Below are 21526 nucleotides of genomic sequence, written 5' to 3' on the forward strand. Positions count from 1 at the left end.
TATCATATATTTCCCATTTTGAAAATATTCCTCTCTGTGGGACAGTGCCAGCTGTTTAATGATATACAAAAGAACTTATTTTTACCCTTAATCCATGGAACTTCCTAGGGGATACCACTGTAAAATATATCAGTGTTTTTTTTTCTTGGAAATGATCTACTAAATAATCTCTTTATTGTCTTCAGAAACAAAAACATTAGCCTGAAAATTTTAATTATTTTTATTTGGGAATATTGTACACATTCAAACATGTGAAATATTAAACTCCAAATAAGAGGACTTTATATTAAAAGAAATAGCATTAATCACCTAATATAATGAATATCAAAAATTCTATTTATGTGTTCCTGCCAAAATATGAAAGTTATTTTTAAATATTGAATTATTTCTGTGTGTCTGTAATTCAGATGTTATTCCTTATTATGTCATTCCATACCATTTTAAGTAAATAGACTTTGAGAAAATATACTGGGAGATTTTGTTTGTTTTTTTGGCCATGTGACTTGTAGGATCTCAGTACCATGACCAGGATTGAATCCAGGCCCCAGCAGTGAAGCACTGAGTCCCAACCACTGGACACCCAGGGAATTCCCTACTGGGAATATCAAACAGATGATGGCAGTATTGATGGGAATGTTCAAGTATTTTACATAAGGAAGTCAGGGCCACCGCTGCCGCCATCACCCCCAGAATCTCTACACTTCATATAAAAAGACTTCATTGGCATTTAACTAACATTATTCTTTGTAATCTTTAATCACAATATGCTTGAACAACAGCAAAATCTTCAGCGCAAACCAAAGCATTTTCTTCCACTAGTAGATGTAGCATTTTCAGTTTCTTTAGGGGGGAAAAAAAAAAAAAAAAGGTTGAGATTTGACAGAAAACAAAATTTCTGTAAAGCAATTACCCTCCAATAAAAAATTTTTAAAAAAGCAAACTAATCAACACAACAAAAACTAAACACACAATCTAAAAACAGAACTTGGCATATTTCAGTGGTCCTAAATTTTGAAGTTTCTATAGTATAGAAACAAAGAAATAAAATTAAAAAATGTGATTCAACATTTAAAAATGAGGCTGAGCTTCTTTACCATAATTATACTTACTTTATAATTCAAACAATTTAATTGAAGCCATTGTTAACCCAGCCAAAACGATGAATACAACTCAAACTTCCCTTTCCCTAAGATAACTTCTTTAATAGTTAAATATTCTTTAAAAACTCAAATCCAAGCTGTACAGGTGTAACTTGAGGAAGCAACAACTGACCTTCCAGAAACCACAGCTGTAGTTCTAAGTGATTTTGAAGCTGGGGAGCATATATGAAATCACTGTAAATTGCACATTCACATCAGTAACTTCTTGATAAAACTTTTTTCTCTGCTAATGACTAAAAAAAATAAGCAGGTACTACAGTTCAGCATTTTAAAGACTTCTATATATTTTTATAAAGATGCTTCAGACATATTATATATGTCTCATGTTCAAAATGAGATATACATTTGAGTACTTGAAAACAAACAAGGCTTGAAATGGAGTTTATGTGAAAGAACTTAGAACTCAGTTACCAAACAACTAAAAATACACAACAGGTAAAAAGGAATTTATTAAACCCATTGTCTCTAACAATATAAAAATTAAATATTAAGGAATCTTTTGCTCCCATTTGGGTATATGCAGAAAAGAGTGTTTTAAATAGGAACCAGTATTTCTATTCAAATGCTTTCTAATGCATTTGGCAGATTTTTTCTCTTATTCCATATACCATTGAAAGCTCTCATGATCAAACATCATGTCCTAAACCAAGAGAAAAGTATAAACAGATACTGACTTATTAAAAACCAATTCACCCTTTAAAAATAAAAAGGAACTGCAAAGAATATTATGTATAAAGTTCAAATACTAGTATTTAAATTTCTCTGAGGTAATTTATGCTTCAGTGGTTAAGAGAATGAAGGGATGAAGACTTCAAGATGAGAAGTTTCTTAATATGGCTATTTTTATTTGCCACCCCAAGCAACTTCTGGGATCTTAGTTCTCCCACCAGAGATGAAACCCTGCAGGGCAGTAAAAGCTCCACGTCCTAACCAATGGGCCTCCAGGGGATTTCATGAGTTAATTTTTAAAGCTCACAAATAGTTGGTCATTATTAGAGTATGATAATGAATCAGTTCATTTTGAAAACTAGGAAATAAAGGGAAACATTCAAGCATTTTATCCTTCCTTTTATATATAAATTGAATGATACAGTAACAAAATAGTTAAGGGCAAATTTTTTCTTTATACCATATTCTAGCTAATAAAGAAATGACAGAATTAAAGTATTGCTACTTCTCATTCCATAGTGGATCTAGGCAATAATCATCAATGGCTGCTAATATAGAAAAAGATGTTTGTAGAATAACAGACCATATAATCTTTCCAGCCTTCCCTCCCCCATCAAGTCTGAATCTGATCAAGCCTCTACACTCAGCTAAAAATCTATGAAACTATAGATATTAGAGTAACACGTTAAATTATTTATATCTAAAGGATCCAATCAGCAAAATCCTGATTTTGCAAAACTGTACAGGACAGATGACTCAATTTCTTCAACAAATTGGAAAAAAAATACAAAATTGTAGAGGAACCTCTAGAGACTTAAAAGATTTATCAGCTAATGGCATTATGTGGACTTGATTTTGGTACCAATTCAAAGAAACAAATTAAATAGGGCTCCACACAAACACTTGTACATGGGTAATATTATTTGCAAATAGCCAAAAAATGGATAAACAAAGTGTAGTATCTCCATACAATGGAATACTATCCAGCCACAGCAAGGACTGAAGTACTTAGTCATGCTTCCACATAAATCAACCTTAAAAACTTTATATTAAGTGAAGGTATTACCACCAGGTTTGTTTTGCCAGATGCGCAGGAAGTCAAAACAGTGTGATGCAGAGGTTTGTAGCAAAAGGAGACAGGAAAACGAGTCTCTAATCTGCTTCCCTGAAGGCAAGAGTCTCAGGTATGGGATAAAGAACAAAGAAGCAGGGTGGTTTGAGGCCTGGGGAGAAAGGAAAGATGATTGGGAAAAGGTGTGATAATTGTTCTCTGCAGGCATAGCAAAGCTACAGGCCTCTGCACATTCAATGCAGCACAAGCAGATGCTCCTGCGTGCCCAGGTGAAGGCCTGGTGGTCCCATCTTGACCTAAACAGCTCAGTTCAGAGCAGACACAGCTGACTTTGGCTCAACTTGAAGCAGATGCAGCTGACTCCAAGTTCCTGAAAAACAACTTGGGCAGACACGTTGTTTAGGCTACGTGCTGCTTTGGAGGACCTGAAAGTCTTAAAACCTTCGTTAGTAAAGGCAGGTGACATGGATTACATCCAAGGTTTCAAAAGAAATCAGACATAAAATGTCACATACTGTAATTATTCCCTTTATATGACATATCCAGAAAAAGCATATCCATAGAAAGCATATTAGTGGTTGTCAGGGACTGATTTGGAAATGGAAGTAACTGCTAATGATACAGGGTTTCTTCTTGAGGTGATTAACTAGTGGTGTTGATTGTACAACTCAAAATACTATAAACCACTGGACTGAACACTTTAAAAGAGTGAACTTGGAGGCTTGTGAATTGTCTCTCAATAAAAAGTACAGCATTCATGGGACACATGGAAATTTAAATACTGACTGCCTGACTGCTCAGTCGCTCAGTTGTATCCACTCTTTGTGACCCCACGGACTGTAGCCCGCCAGGCTCCTCTGTCCATGGGATTATCCAGGCATGAATACTGGAGTGGGTTGCCATTTCCTCCTCCAGGGGATCTGCTATTTGCTATTATAATATATAACATTATAAGTATAATATTAAAAATACTCATTTTAAAGAGATACATTCCCAAAAATTTATAGATGAAATATGATGCTATAATTTGCTTTTAAAATAATACAGGATAGATGGGAAATCATTTTGAGTAAGGATTAAGCCAGGCAAGAATCATCAAAGGATGCTGTAATGGCCCTAACCGATGTCCACCAATTCTTTGATAGTCTCTGTTCAAAAGTTGATTTTAGGGAATTCCCTGGAGGTCGAGTGGTTAGGACTCAGTGCTTTCACTGTGGAAGGCATGGGTTCAATCCCTGGTCAGGAAAGTAAGATCCCACAAACCAATCGATGAGCCCACCAAAACATAAAGAGAGAGAGGGTTGGAACTTAAAGTTGGAGCTAAATTTCCCTTCTCTGGAATGTAAGCTGGACTTGGCTCCTCACTTCTAACGAGCTGACTGTAAGTGGAAGTGAGTGTGTGGCTTCTAAGTCTAGGTCACAAGGCTTTGCCCTCTCCTTTCCCTCTTAGGGATCACTTGCTCTAGAGGAACCCAGTGCCATGCAAAGAGGATACACAAGTGACCCTTTGGAGAGGTCCATCTGGCAGGGAACCTGAAGCCTCCTCAGTTCCGCACTGACTTCCCAGGCATGTGAACGACCCATTCTGGAAGTGGATTCCTCCAGCCACAGTCAAGCCTTCAGGTGCCAGCAGCTCCTGGCCAACAGCTGGAATGTAACCTCATAAGGGGACCCTGAGCCAGGAACCATCCAGCCAAGGCAGCACCAACATGCTGACCCACAAAAACTGTGTGAGATCATAAATATTTATCGTTTTAATCTACTAAGTTTTGGCATAACCTATTATGCAGCAACAGGTAACGAAACACAAATGCTGAATGTAGGGGAAATTTTGATAAGCAGAACATTTCTGTGATCTTACAGTGTCTCCCCACAGGCTGTTTATTATTTATGAGAGGGGAAAAAAACAGTAATTGAACAGTGATGAAGCTGGGCAACAACCTTGACTGGTGAAGATTACCACCACCAGAAAGGAGAGATGGATATCATATAGCTCCCATGTGATGCTCTGAGAAGGTCACACAGCCTCATCTAGGTAATGTTCTGGCCAAAAATGCATTTCTTGAGTCTAATCATAAGGAAACAGCAGACAAACATCAAATGAGAAATGTCTTGTTAAAAAAAGGAAAAGACGGACTTCCCTGGAGGTCCAGTGGTTAAGACTACGCTTCCACTGCAGGAAACACAGGTTCAGTTCCTGGCTGGGGAACTAAGATCCTGAACAGTGCACAGCATGGCTCAAAAAGAAAAAAAAAAAAGAAAGGGAAAGGGATTCATTTTCCCAAAATGTCAATGTCATGAAAGACAAAAGCTCTGGAAATGTTCCTGATCAAAAGAGACTAACAACTAAATGTAATAACCTCACCCAAAACCGGATGCTATACTGAAGGGGAAAGAAACGCTCTAAGGAACACAATTGACAAAACTGGAATAAGAATAGATAAAGTAATGAGTCAGTGTTCATTTTACTGAAGTTGATTATACCACAGTCTATTAAAGAATACCCTTATGCTTAGGAAATACACAATGAAGTATTCAGGGATAAAGCATTGTGACGTATGTAACTTACCCCACAAATGTCTGGGAGATGGTGAAGGACAGGGAAGCCTGGCGTGCTGCAGTACATCCGGTTGCAAAGAGTCCGACTTAGCAACTGAACCGCAACCAAAAAGTTGAAGGGTAGGGTGGGGGGGCTGGTGAGAGAGAGAAAAAAAAAGTACTGATGGAGCAAATGAATAAATGTTAATAATAGAGGTAAAGGGTAATGGGTTTTAAAAATATTTTCATTTTGGCAACTTGTATGTAGGTTTGAAATTATTTCCAGATAAGGACTAAAAAGATATTAGGGCCAAAATATTCTATGGGATGGAGGAAAATAAGCGAGGGTAAAGATTAAATAAGACTGACCATAAATTGATGACTACTGAAGCCGAGTGGTTTATTATAAAGAGGTTTATTATACTTTTCAATGTATGTGAGTATTCCCATAATAAAGGAAGGTAAACAACAGTGAGGAGATTGAACTTGAAGACCCCCCATGTCTCTTACAGTTCAATGGTCTTTTTGAGTGTAGTGGATGATATATGATATAAAGTTGAGTTTCATTGGTTCAAGTTTTTCCTCCAAAAATTGGGGAAAATAATTTCTACTAGTAAGATTATTTGCTACTGTTTAGTCATTAAGTCGTATGCGACTCCATGGGCTGTATCCCGCCAGGCTCCTCTGTCCATGGGATTTCTCAGGCAAGAATACTGGAGTGGGTTGGTTGCCATTTCCTTCTCCAGTGGAAATTCCTGGAGCTAATAATCCTATTGGGCTTCCCTTGTGGCTCCGTGGTAAAGAATCCCCATCAATGCAGGAGACATGGGTTCAATCCCTGGTCCAGGAAGATCCACATGCTGAGGGGCAATTAAGCCCATGTGCCACAACTATTAAGCCTGTGGTCTAGAGCCCGGGAACCACAATTACTGAGCCCACGTGCCCTAGAGTCCATGCTCTGCAACTAGAGAAAAGCCCAAGCAGCAGTGAAGACCCAGTACAGCCAAAAATAGGTAAAATTTTTAAAATAGGATTATTAACATTGTTTTACACATGTTAAAGTTGTTAGCACCTTGTCTAGCACATCCAGTTGTTCAATATGTGCCAGTAATAACTATGACTACTGGATGAATAAGTAAAATATAAAGATTAATTTCCACTTGATGGTTAAAAGATGGAGTATCGTCTCCCGAAGTTCGTTGGTAAGGAAATAGACCTGCATAACCACGATCATTATCGGCATGAGATAGTACTGGAATAGGTTCATTTTGGGTGCTGCAGAAAGATAATGTCCTTATGATTAATTAGGTTGTTGTTATTGTTCAGTCACTCAGTTGTGTCCAACTCTTTGCGACCCCATGGACTACAGCACGCCAGTCTTCCCTGTCCTTCACCATCTCCCAGAGTTTGCTGAAACTCATGTCCATTGAGTCAGTGATGCCATCCAACCATCCGTCTTCTGTCATCCCCTTCTCCTTCCTTCAATCTTTCCCAGCGAGCAGGATCTTTCGTTGCACCATGTGGGATCTAGCTCCCTGACCAGGGATCTAACCCAGGCCCCCTGCACTGGCAGTGCAGAGTCTTAGCCACTGGACCACGAGGCAAGTCACACTGGAGGGATCTGATAATAGAAATCTTGGTTTAGGCTTTGGATGCTGGGTGAGCATGGGCAAAACTGACGTTGGTCAAGTTCACGGGAAGGGGCCTGGTTTTTCTTCAGGAATAAAGTCTTCTTCTTAAGGTCCAAGAACTGTTACTTGCTCACGTTTGGTTTTTCCTGTGCACCCCTTTGCAATGGTATTTATTCCCACTTTGCTAAGGGTTACATAAGTATGCAGATCAGCATCGTGGGCCTTTTTCCCTGGACAGTACTTTCTGGAACTGCTAGACTTCCAGATGAGAACTGTTTATTCTGGATCAGACTTAATTTGGTCAGCTGAAGTCTCTTGGGTATGGAGAGTTTTTCTTACCCTTGGCCTACTTTTTGTGGTGCTAAATATCCTCTTAAAGTTTCACCACGTACTTTGTAAGAGAAAATAGTTGAAAGCACTGCTTTCTTAGTTTCTTTGGCTGTATCACTGCATCAGTTACATGGTGCTTCTTGGTAAGTCACAACCACAGAGGAAGGAAAGGAGGGTTTTGTTCATGTCACAAGTGCCTACTATGTGCTATGCTCCTGTCCTCATGGTTCATCACAAAACTAGAACAGTAAGGATGGTGATGGAAATATATTCAGGTCCCAGCAGGGCAGAAAGGCACTGGAAGCCCGAGGCTCTAACTACTATTCAATGAGTTCTTTGGGGCTTCCCTCGTGGCTCAGTGGTAAAGAATCCACATGCCAATGTAGGGGACGCAGGTTTTATTCCTGGGTTGGGAAGTTCCTCTGGAGAAGGAAACGGCAACCCACTCCTGTACTCTTGCCTGAGAAATCCCACGGACATAGGAGCCTGGTGGGCTATAGTCCATGCAGTCGCAAAAGGGTCTGACATGACTTAGCTACTAAACAATGAGTTCTTTACCTCTCTCAGTGCTTGGGTTCTGTGGCCTCCTTCAAGACACAGTTCAGAAGCAGAAAATCACCACAGGGTTATTGACCTCATAAATCAACTCATTTTTCCATGTTTCAATAGCAACGTGGGAGAAACTGAGAAAAGACACAGGGAAGAGGGAGGAGAAATGCAGGGGAAGCAAACTGGACTCCCACCTCCTTTACATGCATCACTGTTCTGCACTTTGCTCTTCTCCCCGTTATCCCGTTTCCACAGTGATTGTTCTCATAGCCGTCTGATGTGACAGTGAGCAGCGAACTTATTAGTACGACACTGAACACCGTAACTCGTCCTTCCTCCTGTTGGCTGTTTCTAGTTTTGCATTTTTCATTATAATGAAAAATACAATGACAAAGAACTCCATGCACATGGCTTTTTTTTTTTTTTTCCCCTTTTGGATTATCTCCTTGATATTAACTGTTAGGAATGGAATGCCAATCAGGCTTAGCGGGGATTAAGTCCGTTGACATTGAGTTAGATGCTTTCCTGATGAAGGGACAGGATCATAAAAAGGTTCACACTTGCGTTTTTGACCGTCCTCCTTAAAAGCCCATCTCTCTTAAAGCAATGAAATAAGTGTTAGCTTAACATTCTGACACGCTTTAAAAAAAACTCTGCTGGAGTGTGGGAACTCGATACAGTACAGGAAGCACTGAGTCATGGAGACCTAAATGAGGAATGAATAAACAGCGAAGTGCCGGGGGAGGCGTCTCCTTCAGTCAGCACCCGGAGGACTTTGTCTGAGCAGTTTCCCACCTAAGAGAAGATTGAAAACCACTAATCCTCCTCCTTCATTTTATTCAGAACACAGGCCTGGAGTTTTCTGGTTTTTTTAAAAATGTGCCCACGGTCACATAACAATCCAGGACTGTACTGTCTTCAGCTTTTGGGGTTCTCAGAACAGAAATCCCCTCCCAGTGAGGGAAACTCAGGTAGCGATTGGAACACAAGGCAGGAGGCCCTGAGGGAAGCAGCCTGTGTGCTTCCCTGGGCCTTTCCCCTCTTCCCATCTTTTCCCCAGCTTAGAGTGATGAGAGACACCATCTTAAATCAAGTGATGGAATACTCATTTTATTGTTATCCTGTATACCCTGGTGGCTCGGACAGTAAAGAATCCACCTGCAATGCAGGAGACCCGGGTTCGATTCCTGGAGAAGAGAATGGCTACCCACCCCAGTATTCTTACCTGGAGAATTCCATGGACAGAGCAGCCTGTTGGGCTACAGTCCACGGGGTGGCAATGAGTTGGAAATGATTGAGCGACTGAGCACACTCATATAACCACATGATCAGTGAAAATAGTCGATTTTAATCAACATTATGTTTGGACTTGAAATCTGTCACAGCTTGAAACTGGGAAAAGCATCTTTTGGTCCCCATAGAAAACAACTTGATGTTTCTTTTCAAAATGCCTTGTTTTGTGACATTGATATAAAGCTAATTGCACTTTCCAAACTTTACAGCTTACTTGATGGAGTATTTCGTACTCCTGACTCTGGGAAGGTGACCACCTCATCCAACAGAGGTTCTCAACATATAGATGAACCCTTACAGGTACTTATTTTTCTTCCTGTATTGGCAGGGATTTCCCTCCTCCTCATTCTCTTTCCCTTAATCTTTGTCTTCTCACCAAGGCTAATCTCGGATGGTTTCTATACTTCTCAGGTTCCTTCTGGCTTTAGCATCTCCAGAGACTGTTCACTTCTTTCTCCTCTGTCATCACTCCGTATCTCTTCATAGGCCTATAGCCACTGATCCCTTCTTCTCCTGCATCACAGATCATAGGATCCCTGGTTAGACTAAAAATGTGCTCTGATCTTTACTGTCTCTACTCAAAATCTTAACATCTTCACTCAAGGAGCAGTGTGAATGTCACCTCATTCTCATTCCTGTGAATGTCACAGGAAGCCGTCTCTGATTGTTCCAGACATGGCACGTTATTGGACTTCTCAAGATATTCATCACTCTTTTTAATATCAAAATTTTGAGCAGATCTCCTCTTGTCTCCTGGACCCTTGAACAGCACCTCACCCATAGTTAAGTGGTTTTGTGACTGAATCTTGACTTATTCCCACTGGAGCTGTGCAGAGGGTAGCTATGTTTTCAGCTGTCAAGTTGTAGGTTATCACATTTTTCTGTCTCTTGTGTGGAGCATTTCAGTTCTCTAGCACCTTGTACTTATTTGGTACATACTCTGGCTCTCTGACATATAGGCTTTTACGAGCTGAGGCCCAGCTCCCATAAACAACATTGTCCATTAGGAAACCCATTCCACATTCCCTGAGAATTGTATCAGAAACTTTGGAAATACAATCTGCTCTTACAGAATAGCCTGTAAGAACAGAATTCTGGGAGAATAGTCACTGAATTTAACCTGATAACTTAAAAGGAAACAGAAAACATGTTTTCCAACTAGAGAAGTAGCAACTAGCATCCTTATTTTCCAAGGAGACCCAAGAGGAAAAATCCTAAGGATTCTTTAAGTCCAGATGCTCAAAGGAGTGGAATTAAATGGCACACAAAATAAAAATGTTTTAAACCTCAAGTCTCAAAATGCACAATCTATCACCAATGGAAAAACGCACTTTAAAATATGATTGTTGGAAAATATAAGATTTAAAAATTTCAGTCCTGCTGGCCTTGGGCTTTTAAATAACCATAAAGTGGGTGACACACACAAAAAATACTCATTTATCTTCATCTGTTAAAACCTTACCTGAGAATTTCCATTTCTAAGGCATTTAGAGGGAGTGAATGATCTTTTGAGGGCACTCAGGCTTTGGTGTCTAAGAGATGATCTTGTACAAAGAACCAATTCAGGATCTCTGCAGCCGAGGCCGGTGCCCTGTAACTTCTGTCTCGGTGGTTTCCAGGAAGTGCTGCTGGGTGACTGTTTCCTAGGGCAGAGCCAAGGGGCAGGTGGAAAGGCTACTTCTCAGATTCTCTTCTGTCCTACTTTGGGCTAATCATTCCTCAGAGAACATGGTTCATCTGGTAACGTTGACCAGAATCAAAATTCCATGCATTAGACTGAATATAAATCAAAGTCCAGATGTTAACCACAGATGGACTTTTTGAATACACGAAGTATATCCTTCTTGCTGGTAAACTAAAAAGAGAGTTGCACCCAGGTTTAAATATATCCACACAGCAATGGTGGCAAGTGTCTCTTGGGTCTCTCTTTTGCCAAAAAGGAGTAACTTCAATGGGGACTTCTCTCGTGGTTCAGTGGTTAAGACTGAGCACTTCCACTACAGAGGGTGCGAGTTCCAACTCTGGTAAGGGAACTAAGATCCATGGCCAAAAAAGGTAACAACTGATGCTGAAGAGTCCTCTGTGCTCTCCTGGCACTGCCCACAATCACTTTGGAGTTGCTTTTCTTTCACAAGCCCCTAGTCTAAATGCTGTGGTGCCCAAGCCAGAATGAACTTTTCAAATGCAGCATCCTGCCACTTGCTCTTAGGAAGCCCTTTAAGGTTTTCCACTGGCCTTTTAGAGCAAGTCCGCCCCCCTTTGCCAGGCTGACAGGGATCTCTTTTTCCTGGTCTGGCCTTAGCCTCATCTCTTGCTCAGCTCTCCTTGCCATTTATGTTCTAGCCACACCAAAGAACATCTGCTGTTTCCCAGTCTTTGCCTATGCTGTTCTCCTAAGGCCCTGGAGCTCTCTGTATCTTACAGCTTCTTCCTCTAAACCCACCTCACTCCTAAAACCATTACAGTCTTCAGCGAAAGAAACATCTACAAGTGCATGTGTGCTCAGTCGTATCTGACTCTTTGCAACCCCATGGACTGTAGCCCACCAGGCTCCTCTGTCCATGGGATTTCCCAGGCAAGAATAATGGAGGAGTTGCCATCTTCTCCTCCAGGGGATCTTCCCAACCTGGGATTGAACCAGCATCTTTTGTGTCTCCTGCATTAGTAGGCAAGTTCTTTACCAGCTGAGCCAACATCTACTCAATCTCTAAAAAAGCAGCTGGCCGCCATGCTGTGGTCAAACTGGCCTGGGCTTTGACCCTTGACCCGGCCTTTACCATCCATGGTAACCATCCATATTAATTGTCCATCTCCCCCTGCTATGTGTGGGGCATATACTGTGTGTGTACACAGTAGGCACTCAAATGCTTGATGGGAAGAAGGTGGTATTTAAAATGCAGTATGAGGGACTTGCGTTAGTTTTAAGAGTGACTTCCCAGGGCAAGTAGTCAAATATGTGTACATCTTGGATCTCTGGAGGCCAGTATACATCTCCGCTACAGTGTTAGAAGTCCTTATTGCTAGTGGCTGCTCTGGACAGTTATGGACACACTGGACATTTATGTGGTTGTTAGATTTGGAGAACATCTGCCTTTCAAAATTAAAAAAAAAAAAAAAGGATTCCTTCTGCCATCTTCATAAACTTATACTTAGGCGAAGTTCTGCAAAGGACCTGTAACAAAATGAGAAAAATATGGACAAATTAAATAAGTATAACACAAAGAGTTAATTATTTGATTCAAAGGGTTCACCTTTACTCTGATCTATGCTCTTCTCATGTTTTGGTATCAAAATGTCTTGGTAAGAAGTGACAGTAATAAGAGAAAGGCCAATATTATATGACATTGCTTATATATGGAACTTAAAAAAAATGATACAAATAATTTATTTATAAAACAGAAGTATTCACAGAGACATAGAAAACAAACCTATGGTAACCAAGGGGAAGGGGAGGGGGAAGGATAAATTAGGAGTTTGGGATTAAAATATACACACTACTGTATATAAAATAGATAACCAATAAGGATCTACTGTATAGCGCAAGGAGCTCTACTTCATATCTTATAATAACCTATAATGGCAAAGAGTATAAAAAATATAACTGAATCACTTTGCTGTACACCTGAAACGAACAAACACACTGTAAATCAATATATTTCAATAAAGATTTCTTAAAAAAACAAAAATAAATAAATAAAGAGTCTTACTCAGCAAAATAAGAAGTGCCAAGACTTCCTAGTCATACTGGGTAAGGAAGAGAGGGTGGGGATTGGGAAAGAAATTTCGGGTAGAGAAATTCTTTAAGTATGAAAAGGAAAACTGATACACTAGAAGATTATAGAGAATATCCTTATGACCTTGAGGTGGAAAAAAAATTTCTTAAACACAAAAAGGTAGGATTTCCTCTAATCTTAAGAGGAAAGATAAAAGTTTGACTACATTAAGAACTTGATTCAGCAAAAGAGACCATAAAGAATGAAGGTAAGCCACAGAACAAGAAATCTGCAATATAGTGAAGAAATAGTATCCAGCAATCCCTAACAATATATATCTATAGACAGACATATGCACACATACACACTCAAGCAGACAGACAAATAGAAAAATGGGTAAAAAACAAATAGGCATTTCCCCAAAGTGGAAATCTGAACAATCAATCAATAAATAAAAAGGTACTCAATTTTACAACAAGGAAATGCAAATTAAAACCCACAGTGAGATACCATTTTACACTCACCAAATCAGGAGAAATTTAAATTCCTGATGATACCCAAGCACTGGGGACGATGTGGAACAATGCTGTTCTCATGCCCTGCTGGTGGGAGGGTAAATAGCACCATCTCTTTGAAAACAAGTTGACATTAACAAAAAAGTTTAGAGGGATACATATTTCCATGCCTCCAGTTTCATTCCCACATTTATCCCCTACAGAAAATGCACATTAGGTGCACTGGAGGTGTATTCTAGAAGGGTCAGAGAAGCACTGATCCTCACGAAAACCTCAAACCGGAAATGGCCAACGCCTACCCACAGTAGAGGGGATAACTGTGCAGCTGTACAGTGAGACACCTTAGGAAACAGTGAAAGAATGATTTCCGAAAACCAAAATTAGGCAGAAAAAGACAATACCAATGAGGTGATTCCATTTATACATGTTCAAAGACCAAAACAATGCTTTGTGTATATATACATAGGAAGGAGGAGGTAGAACTATAAAGAAATAATTATCTCCAAAATCCGAGAACCAAATATCTCTGGAGGAAGAATTATGCTCTGGGAAAGACACAAAGGATGGGGCGTTTTAGGTGCTGGCAATACCCTATTTCCTCCCTGGGCATCGGTTGTATGACTGGTTAATCTTAATGTATACGTTTCTTTCCAGATGTATATCTCACACTTAATTTGCCATCCCTTTCTTAAAGTTTTGCTAGCTGAAAATCTCCAAAACTGGGAAGCATCTATTTGTGTGGTGCTCAATAAAGGCATCACAGACTCGATGGGCACAAATTTGAGCAAACTCTAGGAGATAGTGGAGGACAGAGGAGCCTGGCGTGCCGCAGTCCATGAGGTCGCAAAGAGGTGGACACGACTTAGCAACTGAACAACATCAATGATAAAAGCTGAGTCCAAGTATTTTAGAAAGAACTTAGGTTAGCCCGAGGGGAGACTCTGAAGAACAAGAGGGGTTGAAGCTGACTTTCAGTTAGTGTCTACAGGGCTTTTCTCAATGCTTATCCAACGGCTAGAGGGAAGGAAAGTGTCATCACAGCAAAGGTGTCAGTTAGCCGGGGGCTTGTGGAGGCCAGGGGGTCACTGGAGAAGCTCAGGACATTACTGTGTGGCAGACACTGAGTGCCTGATTTAGGAACCTGGATTTAATTCTGCAGACAGTTAAGTAGACTTGGAGGATTATCATGTCTGCTAAGTCACTTCAGTCGTGTCCAACTCTGGTTCGACTCCAGAGACGGCAGCCCACCAGGCTCCCCTGTCCCTGGGATTGTCCAGACAAGAACACTGGAGTGGGTTGCCATTTCCTTCTCCAATGCAGGAAAGTAAAAAGTGAAAGTGAAGTCGCTCAGTCGTGTCTGACTCTTTGCGACCCCATGGACTGCAGCCTACCAGGCTCCTCCATCCATGGGACTCTACAGGCAAGAGTACTGGAGTGGGGTGCCATTGCCTTCTCCGGATTATCATGTAGCAAGGGACAATTAAAAATACCCTAAAGTCTTAGGGAGATGAATCTGGGTGTGAGGGGTAGGGTGGACTGGAAGTAGGGAAACCAGTAACGTGCAGGCATAATGGACCAGGAATGATGGAAGTGAGGGCTTCCCCAGTGGCTCAGCGGTAAAACATCTGCCACAATTCAGGAGACATAGGACATAAATTCAATGCCTGGATTGGGAAGACCCCTTGGAGGAGGGCATGGTAACCCACTCCAGTGTTCTTGCCTGGAGAATCCCATGGACAGAGGAGCCTGCCGGGCTACAGTCCACGGGGTCGCGGAGTCAGACACGACTGAAGTGACTGAGCACACAGGCACAATGGAAGTGAAGTTAGAATGAGATGGGACAGAGGTGAGTTACTGAGGAACAGTGAGAACTCAGTGACTGAACAAACTTTCAAAAACTTATTTTCTGTCCTTCCCAGCCCTTCCATTCTAAAGTTAACGAGAGAGATTCTGCTTTACAGGGATGAGTGACCAGAACCACATAAGGTCAGAAGAGGACTAGCAGACACTGACTTGATGCTGAGAGCCTGACTGAAGGTTTCAAAATTCTCTGCAACTACTTGAGAGTATTGCCAGGGAAGAGGTGGCAGCAGCGGAGCCTTTTCAGCAGCAGTAGAGTTGTTTGACTAGCAAGTTTTAAACTTTTCATTATGAAAATTCTCAAACATATACAACACCAGAATAGTCTAACAAACTCCTGTGTACTCAATCACCTGGCTTCAACAATGATCAGTATCTTATCAAGTGACTTTCATCATTTTCCCCACAGTCCACAGCTCTGGGCCCCAGGAGTGAACCTAGGTCCAGTGAAGGATAAAACCTACATTTAGAAATATATGAATCTTAGTTTTTGCATTCTGTGGGGATGTCAGTGGTTCCAAAAATAGGTATATACATGGGATCAAGAGCAACAAGTATGACCATTCAGTTCTCCTACCCCAGAGGCTCCCAGCCTGACTCCATAGTCATACAAAGCACGTTACCTATGCTGATGACTAGACCTTAGCCATCTTGACTGGAGTGGATCAGTCATGTGACGTGAAAGTCGAAGGCCAGTTAGGGGTTTGTCGATTGTACACTTGGGACAGATCAGTTCTGTTACTGAGCAGTTCCCCGAGCCTGTGATTACTGCAGGAGGAGGGAAGCCCTTCACAATGGGTGATTCCTTGGAAGAAACTGGCTCTATAATCATGCTCCTTCTAGATGTTGCCAGATTTGTTGATTGTATCTCCCATCCTATGAGAATGAACGCCAGGCAACGCTGATCCAGGAGACGAAGGGGGACCATCCTCTCACCATGGCAGAGCCTGAAGTGTAGGTCCCTGGGAAGGCAGGTCCTAGGGAAAGGGGAGATGCCAGTAGTGTCGAGCTCTACTGCCTCAGTCACCTTGTCAGATCCAGGCAGCAATGGTCCACGTTGTAAGAACACTGGTACCTTAAACTTAATCCTGCACTCAAGGAAGTGCCCATTCCCGGGAGGGCAAAGAAACTTGTCTCCTTCTTTGAAGCTGTTTTGCAAAACAGCTGTAAGGAAAGAAACCATGGTACATGGAAATACATATGAAAATGTGTTAGGAGTCCTCAGTGGCAATGTCAAGGCTATTCTGAAGCTCATCAGTCCAGATGGAAAAATGAGTTGCTTGCGACAATGCCCCTGTCCCCTGGGGATTTCTGTCAGTGAGCATGTGACAAGATGTTCTTGAATGACCAAGCTCTGTTTGGCCGTATGCTGTGTAGCCCCAGGTTCTGAACATTCTTGCTGCAAGGGTAACCATCTCACAGACTCAAGTACCACCATAAGTAATTTCAAAACGACAGAGAAATAATGAGCAATGAGTCCTCTAGTTCTGCTAGTTTCCTAATAAACGAAGCTGGCCCTTCTGTGCATTGGTGAAACAGGCCAGAAACCACACTGAAACATGAAGGGTACTTCTAAGAAGACAGACCAAGTACACTGTATGCAGGACAAACAGGATAATTTATTCTCATTTTTCCTTAAAAGAAAGATACAGTAGAAGTTTTATAATTCAGTATGATTAGACGTGATTTATAATTTTAACATAAAAAAAAAACAAATGACAACAGAAACAAATAACTGTTATAAATTATAAAACTAACAGAGCAAAGAGAAACTACCTTTCTGATCGGAACATGTACCACAGCTATACTCCCTTAGAAAACTTTCTAAGATTTCTAAGCTAAAACTTCTTAGAAAGGGATCGGAGGAAAGCCTTCAATCTCAAGTATTTAAACTATTGCTGTACCCACTAAATGCTTTCAACAACTTGTTAATCAAGTGCTTCCTAAATTTAGGAACCAGCGACCAAGTGGCCTGAAATAAGTCTTGATCTTATCTTTCCAGCTATAAATTATTACTATTTCAAGAAAACAAAATATTTTCTAAGCAACGTTAAGTTTTCTAAAAACTTCAATTACCTTTTCTGGCTCAGTACCTGACTGAAATGTTCAAATGTTCATATTGCACACAGAAAAATTTGAGCAGCATACTATATGAGTGTGAGAAGCTGATGAATATTAAGATTGAGGAAACTCCCTAATGAGTCACATTTACATGATTTAAATATATACTTTCTATATCTTTAATTAATATAAGTAAAAAGGTAATCTTTAGAACAGCACAGAAATACAAATGCATTGGTTTTATAAAATATATTCAACCCCTTATACGTGCAACAATCTTTTAATTTTGGAGCTGCCACATAAGGGAGCTAGTTTCTTCTCCTTCATATGAAAGCAGGAAGTCATGTGTACAAAGTTATTTATGTGAGAAGAATAAAGAAACACATTCCTTTTCTTTGTCCTTGACAAATATTTATGGAATGTTGGGAATTATGAAAAAACAATTCCAATGTTACGAAGCCCAAAGACTTGGAATGAAAAAACTCCTAGCAACACATTGCGCTACGTGGAATGACAATCTTCTTCTAGAAACCAGGGCTGCGTTCTCTATCTTGTTTAGAGGATACCACAGAACTGGGTGGGCAGACTGAATGCTGTGCGGCTCTGAATACTCTGGCCACACAGTCAGAGCACGCCAGTGTCAATACCATCTCCAGAGTCCCAGCCAACTCCCCAATAGAGTAACAGGCCACATTCATCGGCTACCATCCTAACAGGCTACTTTCCAAAATTGCTGAAGCAGATAATAGTTCAAGGGTTCAGGATTAGTCCACTGGCCCCTCCCAGAGCTGGGTGTTCCTAAACTCATCACCACACCTCAGGGAAAAGGACCACTGGCTTGAACTTCCACAAAACCAAACCAAAATTTGCCTGCCAGGGAGATAAAGCTTCATTTTACAGCTTGTAACTAGCAGATGAAAAATCTAATTTCTTCATTAAAGAACTCGTACATCCTTTAGCATATTAAATACTGCTCCCAAAATTCTTTCATGCAGACTTTAAGAACCTCTCAGCTTTGCAACAATAAATGTCTCCTCTCTCCCTTCAAAGTTTGTTTCCTCCTTGCCTTTCTAAGTAAATTATCCTTTAAAAAAATTCAGTGTTTAATATAGGACTCAGAAAGCAAGATAAGGTTGAGGAGATCAGGTTATATGCTCTGGTCTGCTGCCCAAGGATATTACTGCTGTGTTTCTTAAAGCAAAAAGTGGAAGAGAATTGTTTTAGGGTCAGAGGGCTGGCAAATCACTAACGGATTTGGGGATAGACTATTCATCCTGGTTACAAGAGCCAATGCAAATACAAAATAACCACAAGCCACACTTTGACAGGCAACTTCTTCTATTCATTAGCCTGGGACACTTGGGGCAGCTTTAGCCCTCTTTCCCTTACCTATGTCATCGTCATTACAGTGCCTAGTAGGAATTAAAGCCAGGAACTTTTTCCAAACACTATCTTTAAGTCACCTGGATAGCAGAGAAGTGTCCACCAAGCTGTAGATGCAGTCTGTGTGCCTGGCGCACTCTGAAAAAGCCTGGCTGACCCTAGCTCCCTCAGGCCTACTTAAACACACTAAGTTCTCAGATGAAAGCACTGTGGCCAAGCAAAGCACCCATCTTTACCAGTGATATGTCCACAGACGGCCACATCCGTGCTGGCTGCTACGGCTCACAGAGCCAGGGACTGGAGGAAGCTATTGTTTCCAGGCTGCCGCTGGGCGGAGCCCAGAATCCAAACCTGAAGCGCAGGCCCCCAGGACCAGGGGCCAGGCCTCCTGCCTCTCCCTGTGCTGGCTGCCCTGGGCCCCGCCAACAATGTGACAGCTTGCACTCCCTGAAGACCCCCATACCTCCTAGAACCTGAAAGAATAAATATAGTTATGGTCGTTTGACCGTCTCTATGACAGAAGTTCTATCTTCTGAAATATTCATTTTATGTTGAAAGCCAGTTTAATGACCACTGTAAGGGTGGAACTCTTAACTGGAAACGTGAAGAGAAAGTTTCATTAAGGTGTGCATTAAAATGGGGAGTGATAGCAAAGCAAAGTTAAATTTTATGTAACTATTTTTATTTCAATGGGATTCCAAAGTGGACTGGGCTGCTTTGAATGACGAGAGATGAGAATTCACCCCAATCATACAAATCATACAAACTAAAGGATGAACTAGCAGCATGCTGGCTGACCCCTCACAGCACTATGAACGCTATCTGATACCCTATCATACTCTAGCCAATGACGCGCCCTCATGAAACAACGAGATGTTCGTCTCAGTGCAACTTTAAAGTACCTTTTAAAACTTTTGTTCGGTACTACCTTCTTCTCTTCAAACAGTATTTTCCTGAGAAAGCTTTCCTAGAAGTAAAATTAATGTTTCCCACAATAAGCCCTTTATCATCAATGAATTCTTAAATCATTATACTCAAAGGGAAGTATGCTTTAGGTTTGTAGGACTTGTGTTAAAACACAAATTGGAAAATTCAGGGATATATGGATTATGTCCCTATGCTTCATTTCACACACCCCAGTAGTGCTTCTTACACAAACATTTCTTAAAGGATAAATCAAATATAATCAAGAGTCCCCCTCCCTAATTAGGCCCCCGATTTTCTCAATACTCATCACATCAAATGTAGATTATATTCACAATGTATTTCCCAAGTATCTTTTGTTACTGAAAAAGCAGTCTGTCGCCTGTAAGTACTCTCTGAGAACACCCAGAGTCCCCTTGAAAAGCAAATGAGAGCTGAGCCTGGCAGCTACATGAGGTCTCGTTGTGTAAAAATCTTCAGTTGTGAGCACACCTGTGTCTAACATGAACCCAGATGTCCTTCACAAAACATGACTAATATCATGGCTGAAGTTTTTCTTCTCTTGCTTTTCTAAATGTGAGCCAAGATGAGAATTCTATTTAATATTTACAGATCATCTTTTCTTTTGTAAATGCTTTTGGAAGGGGGTAGACATTGATTACATGAGGATTTTCTATCAGGGAAGGAGGAAGGCCAAGTGCCTCGAAAAGCTTCATGAAGAGTAAGACAGAGAAAAAACCTGTTAAATCTGTAAACACCCAATGGAAAACCGTCCAAAAGAAGAAATAGAAGGCACAAACTTCGGGTTAAAAAACGCATGTAAAGATTGCAACAGAACCTACCTAGGTCCTTAAAAGTCTTGCCCTAAATACACAGTTAAACTGTTGCAACTCGGCTGTAACCATCACCATGCTCATTCTTTGCACATCTACTTGAACAATTAGGAAGAGGAGGAAAGCACAGTGACACTCCTTGACACCTCAAAGCAAGTGTGTAGGATGGGAAAAGGATAAATTAAAACCACAAAACACTCCATCCTCAGAACTACCACCTCTGACTTCTATGGTTTCCAGGAGGAAGTGAATGACAAATTTGTTTTGTAGGTGAAGAACCAACCAACAAAAAAATCCTCATATAACTCAGCAAAATAACAGCAAAGGGTTGGATTGTATGGCCCCTCCACGCTATCAGAACATTTTAGGGCTCACTTTAGAGAAATTAAAATAGTAATATAACTTAATCTTAGCACGTATAAATATCCATCTGGATATTCAAACAGCAACAACAGAACAAAACTTACATCAAGGAGAAACTTTTCTAAAGTAAACAAATGTATAATGTCAGAACTCAAAATTCATTAGAAGGTTCGCTGTGTGTTTTAATCAGGCTCAGACTGAAATAAACGTAGTCAATTTAAACCCCAACCTGGGAAGCCGTCCCGGCTGCGGTTGTGGTTTTCATCTTTTCAGTGTCCCATGACATTCATTTAGACAGAGGGCAACCGTCCATGTAAACAGTTCGACCTATTGGTCCCCTGCTGTGGACCTGCAGCCGATGAAGAGGAACAGTCTGGGAGCAGCAGACAGACAGGGGACGCTTAAAACTTAAAAAAGCGACAGCAGCTTCTGGGTGGCTTGCTCGGCTCAGGGTTTCCCGTCAGGCAGCTCAGTGAGACTCTGTGGAGTGGAACTGGTGAAAGTAGAAAGCCATGAAGACATAGCTGTCTTCGCACTGGAAAAAGCTCCTCCAACCGACTGGCCTGAGTGGAAAGGAGGGGAAAAACAGAAGGAAAATGGTCTTCACTTCTGTTAAGAGACACTGAAAAACC

The 21526-nt window shown here is 41.0% G+C and overlaps 1 protein-coding gene and 1 long non-coding RNA gene across 5 annotated transcripts in view; both read right to left on the bottom strand.

Moving 5' to 3' along the window:
• Positions 1-202: 202 nt before the first annotated feature.
• LOC112586500 lies at positions 203-14778 on the bottom strand. Of its 2 annotated transcripts, XR_006552810.2 has the most exons (6): positions 13480-14778; positions 7959-12414; positions 5471-5594; positions 2896-3052; positions 1273-1393; positions 203-840 (listed from the first exon to the last, which is right to left on the bottom strand). It is a non-coding gene; the product is annotated as an uncharacterized LOC112586500 (long non-coding RNA). The 2 variants fall into 2 exon arrangements; XR_003110961.3 differs by lacking the exons at positions 1273-1393; positions 13480-14778 and having other exon boundaries at positions 7959-12704.
• A 2151-nt stretch (positions 14779-16929) lies between these two features.
• Positions 16930-21526, bottom strand: part of AVL9 (AVL9 cell migration associated) — a 57897-nt gene continuing 53300 nt past the window's right edge. For all 3 annotated transcript variants that reach the window (XM_006066293.4, XM_006066292.4, XR_003110963.3), the window contains one exon: positions 16930-21457. In XM_006066293.4, coding sequence (XP_006066355.1) covers positions 21342-21457 — 116 coding nt within the window. In that variant the 3' untranslated portion in view covers positions 16930-21341. The remainder of the gene's footprint in view (positions 21458-21526) is intronic.

Source organism: Bubalus bubalis, chromosome 8 (assembly GCF_019923935.1).
Source record: "Bubalus bubalis isolate 160015118507 breed Murrah chromosome 8, NDDB_SH_1, whole genome shotgun sequence".
NCBI classification, from domain to species: domain Eukaryota; kingdom Metazoa; phylum Chordata; class Mammalia; order Artiodactyla; family Bovidae; genus Bubalus; species Bubalus bubalis.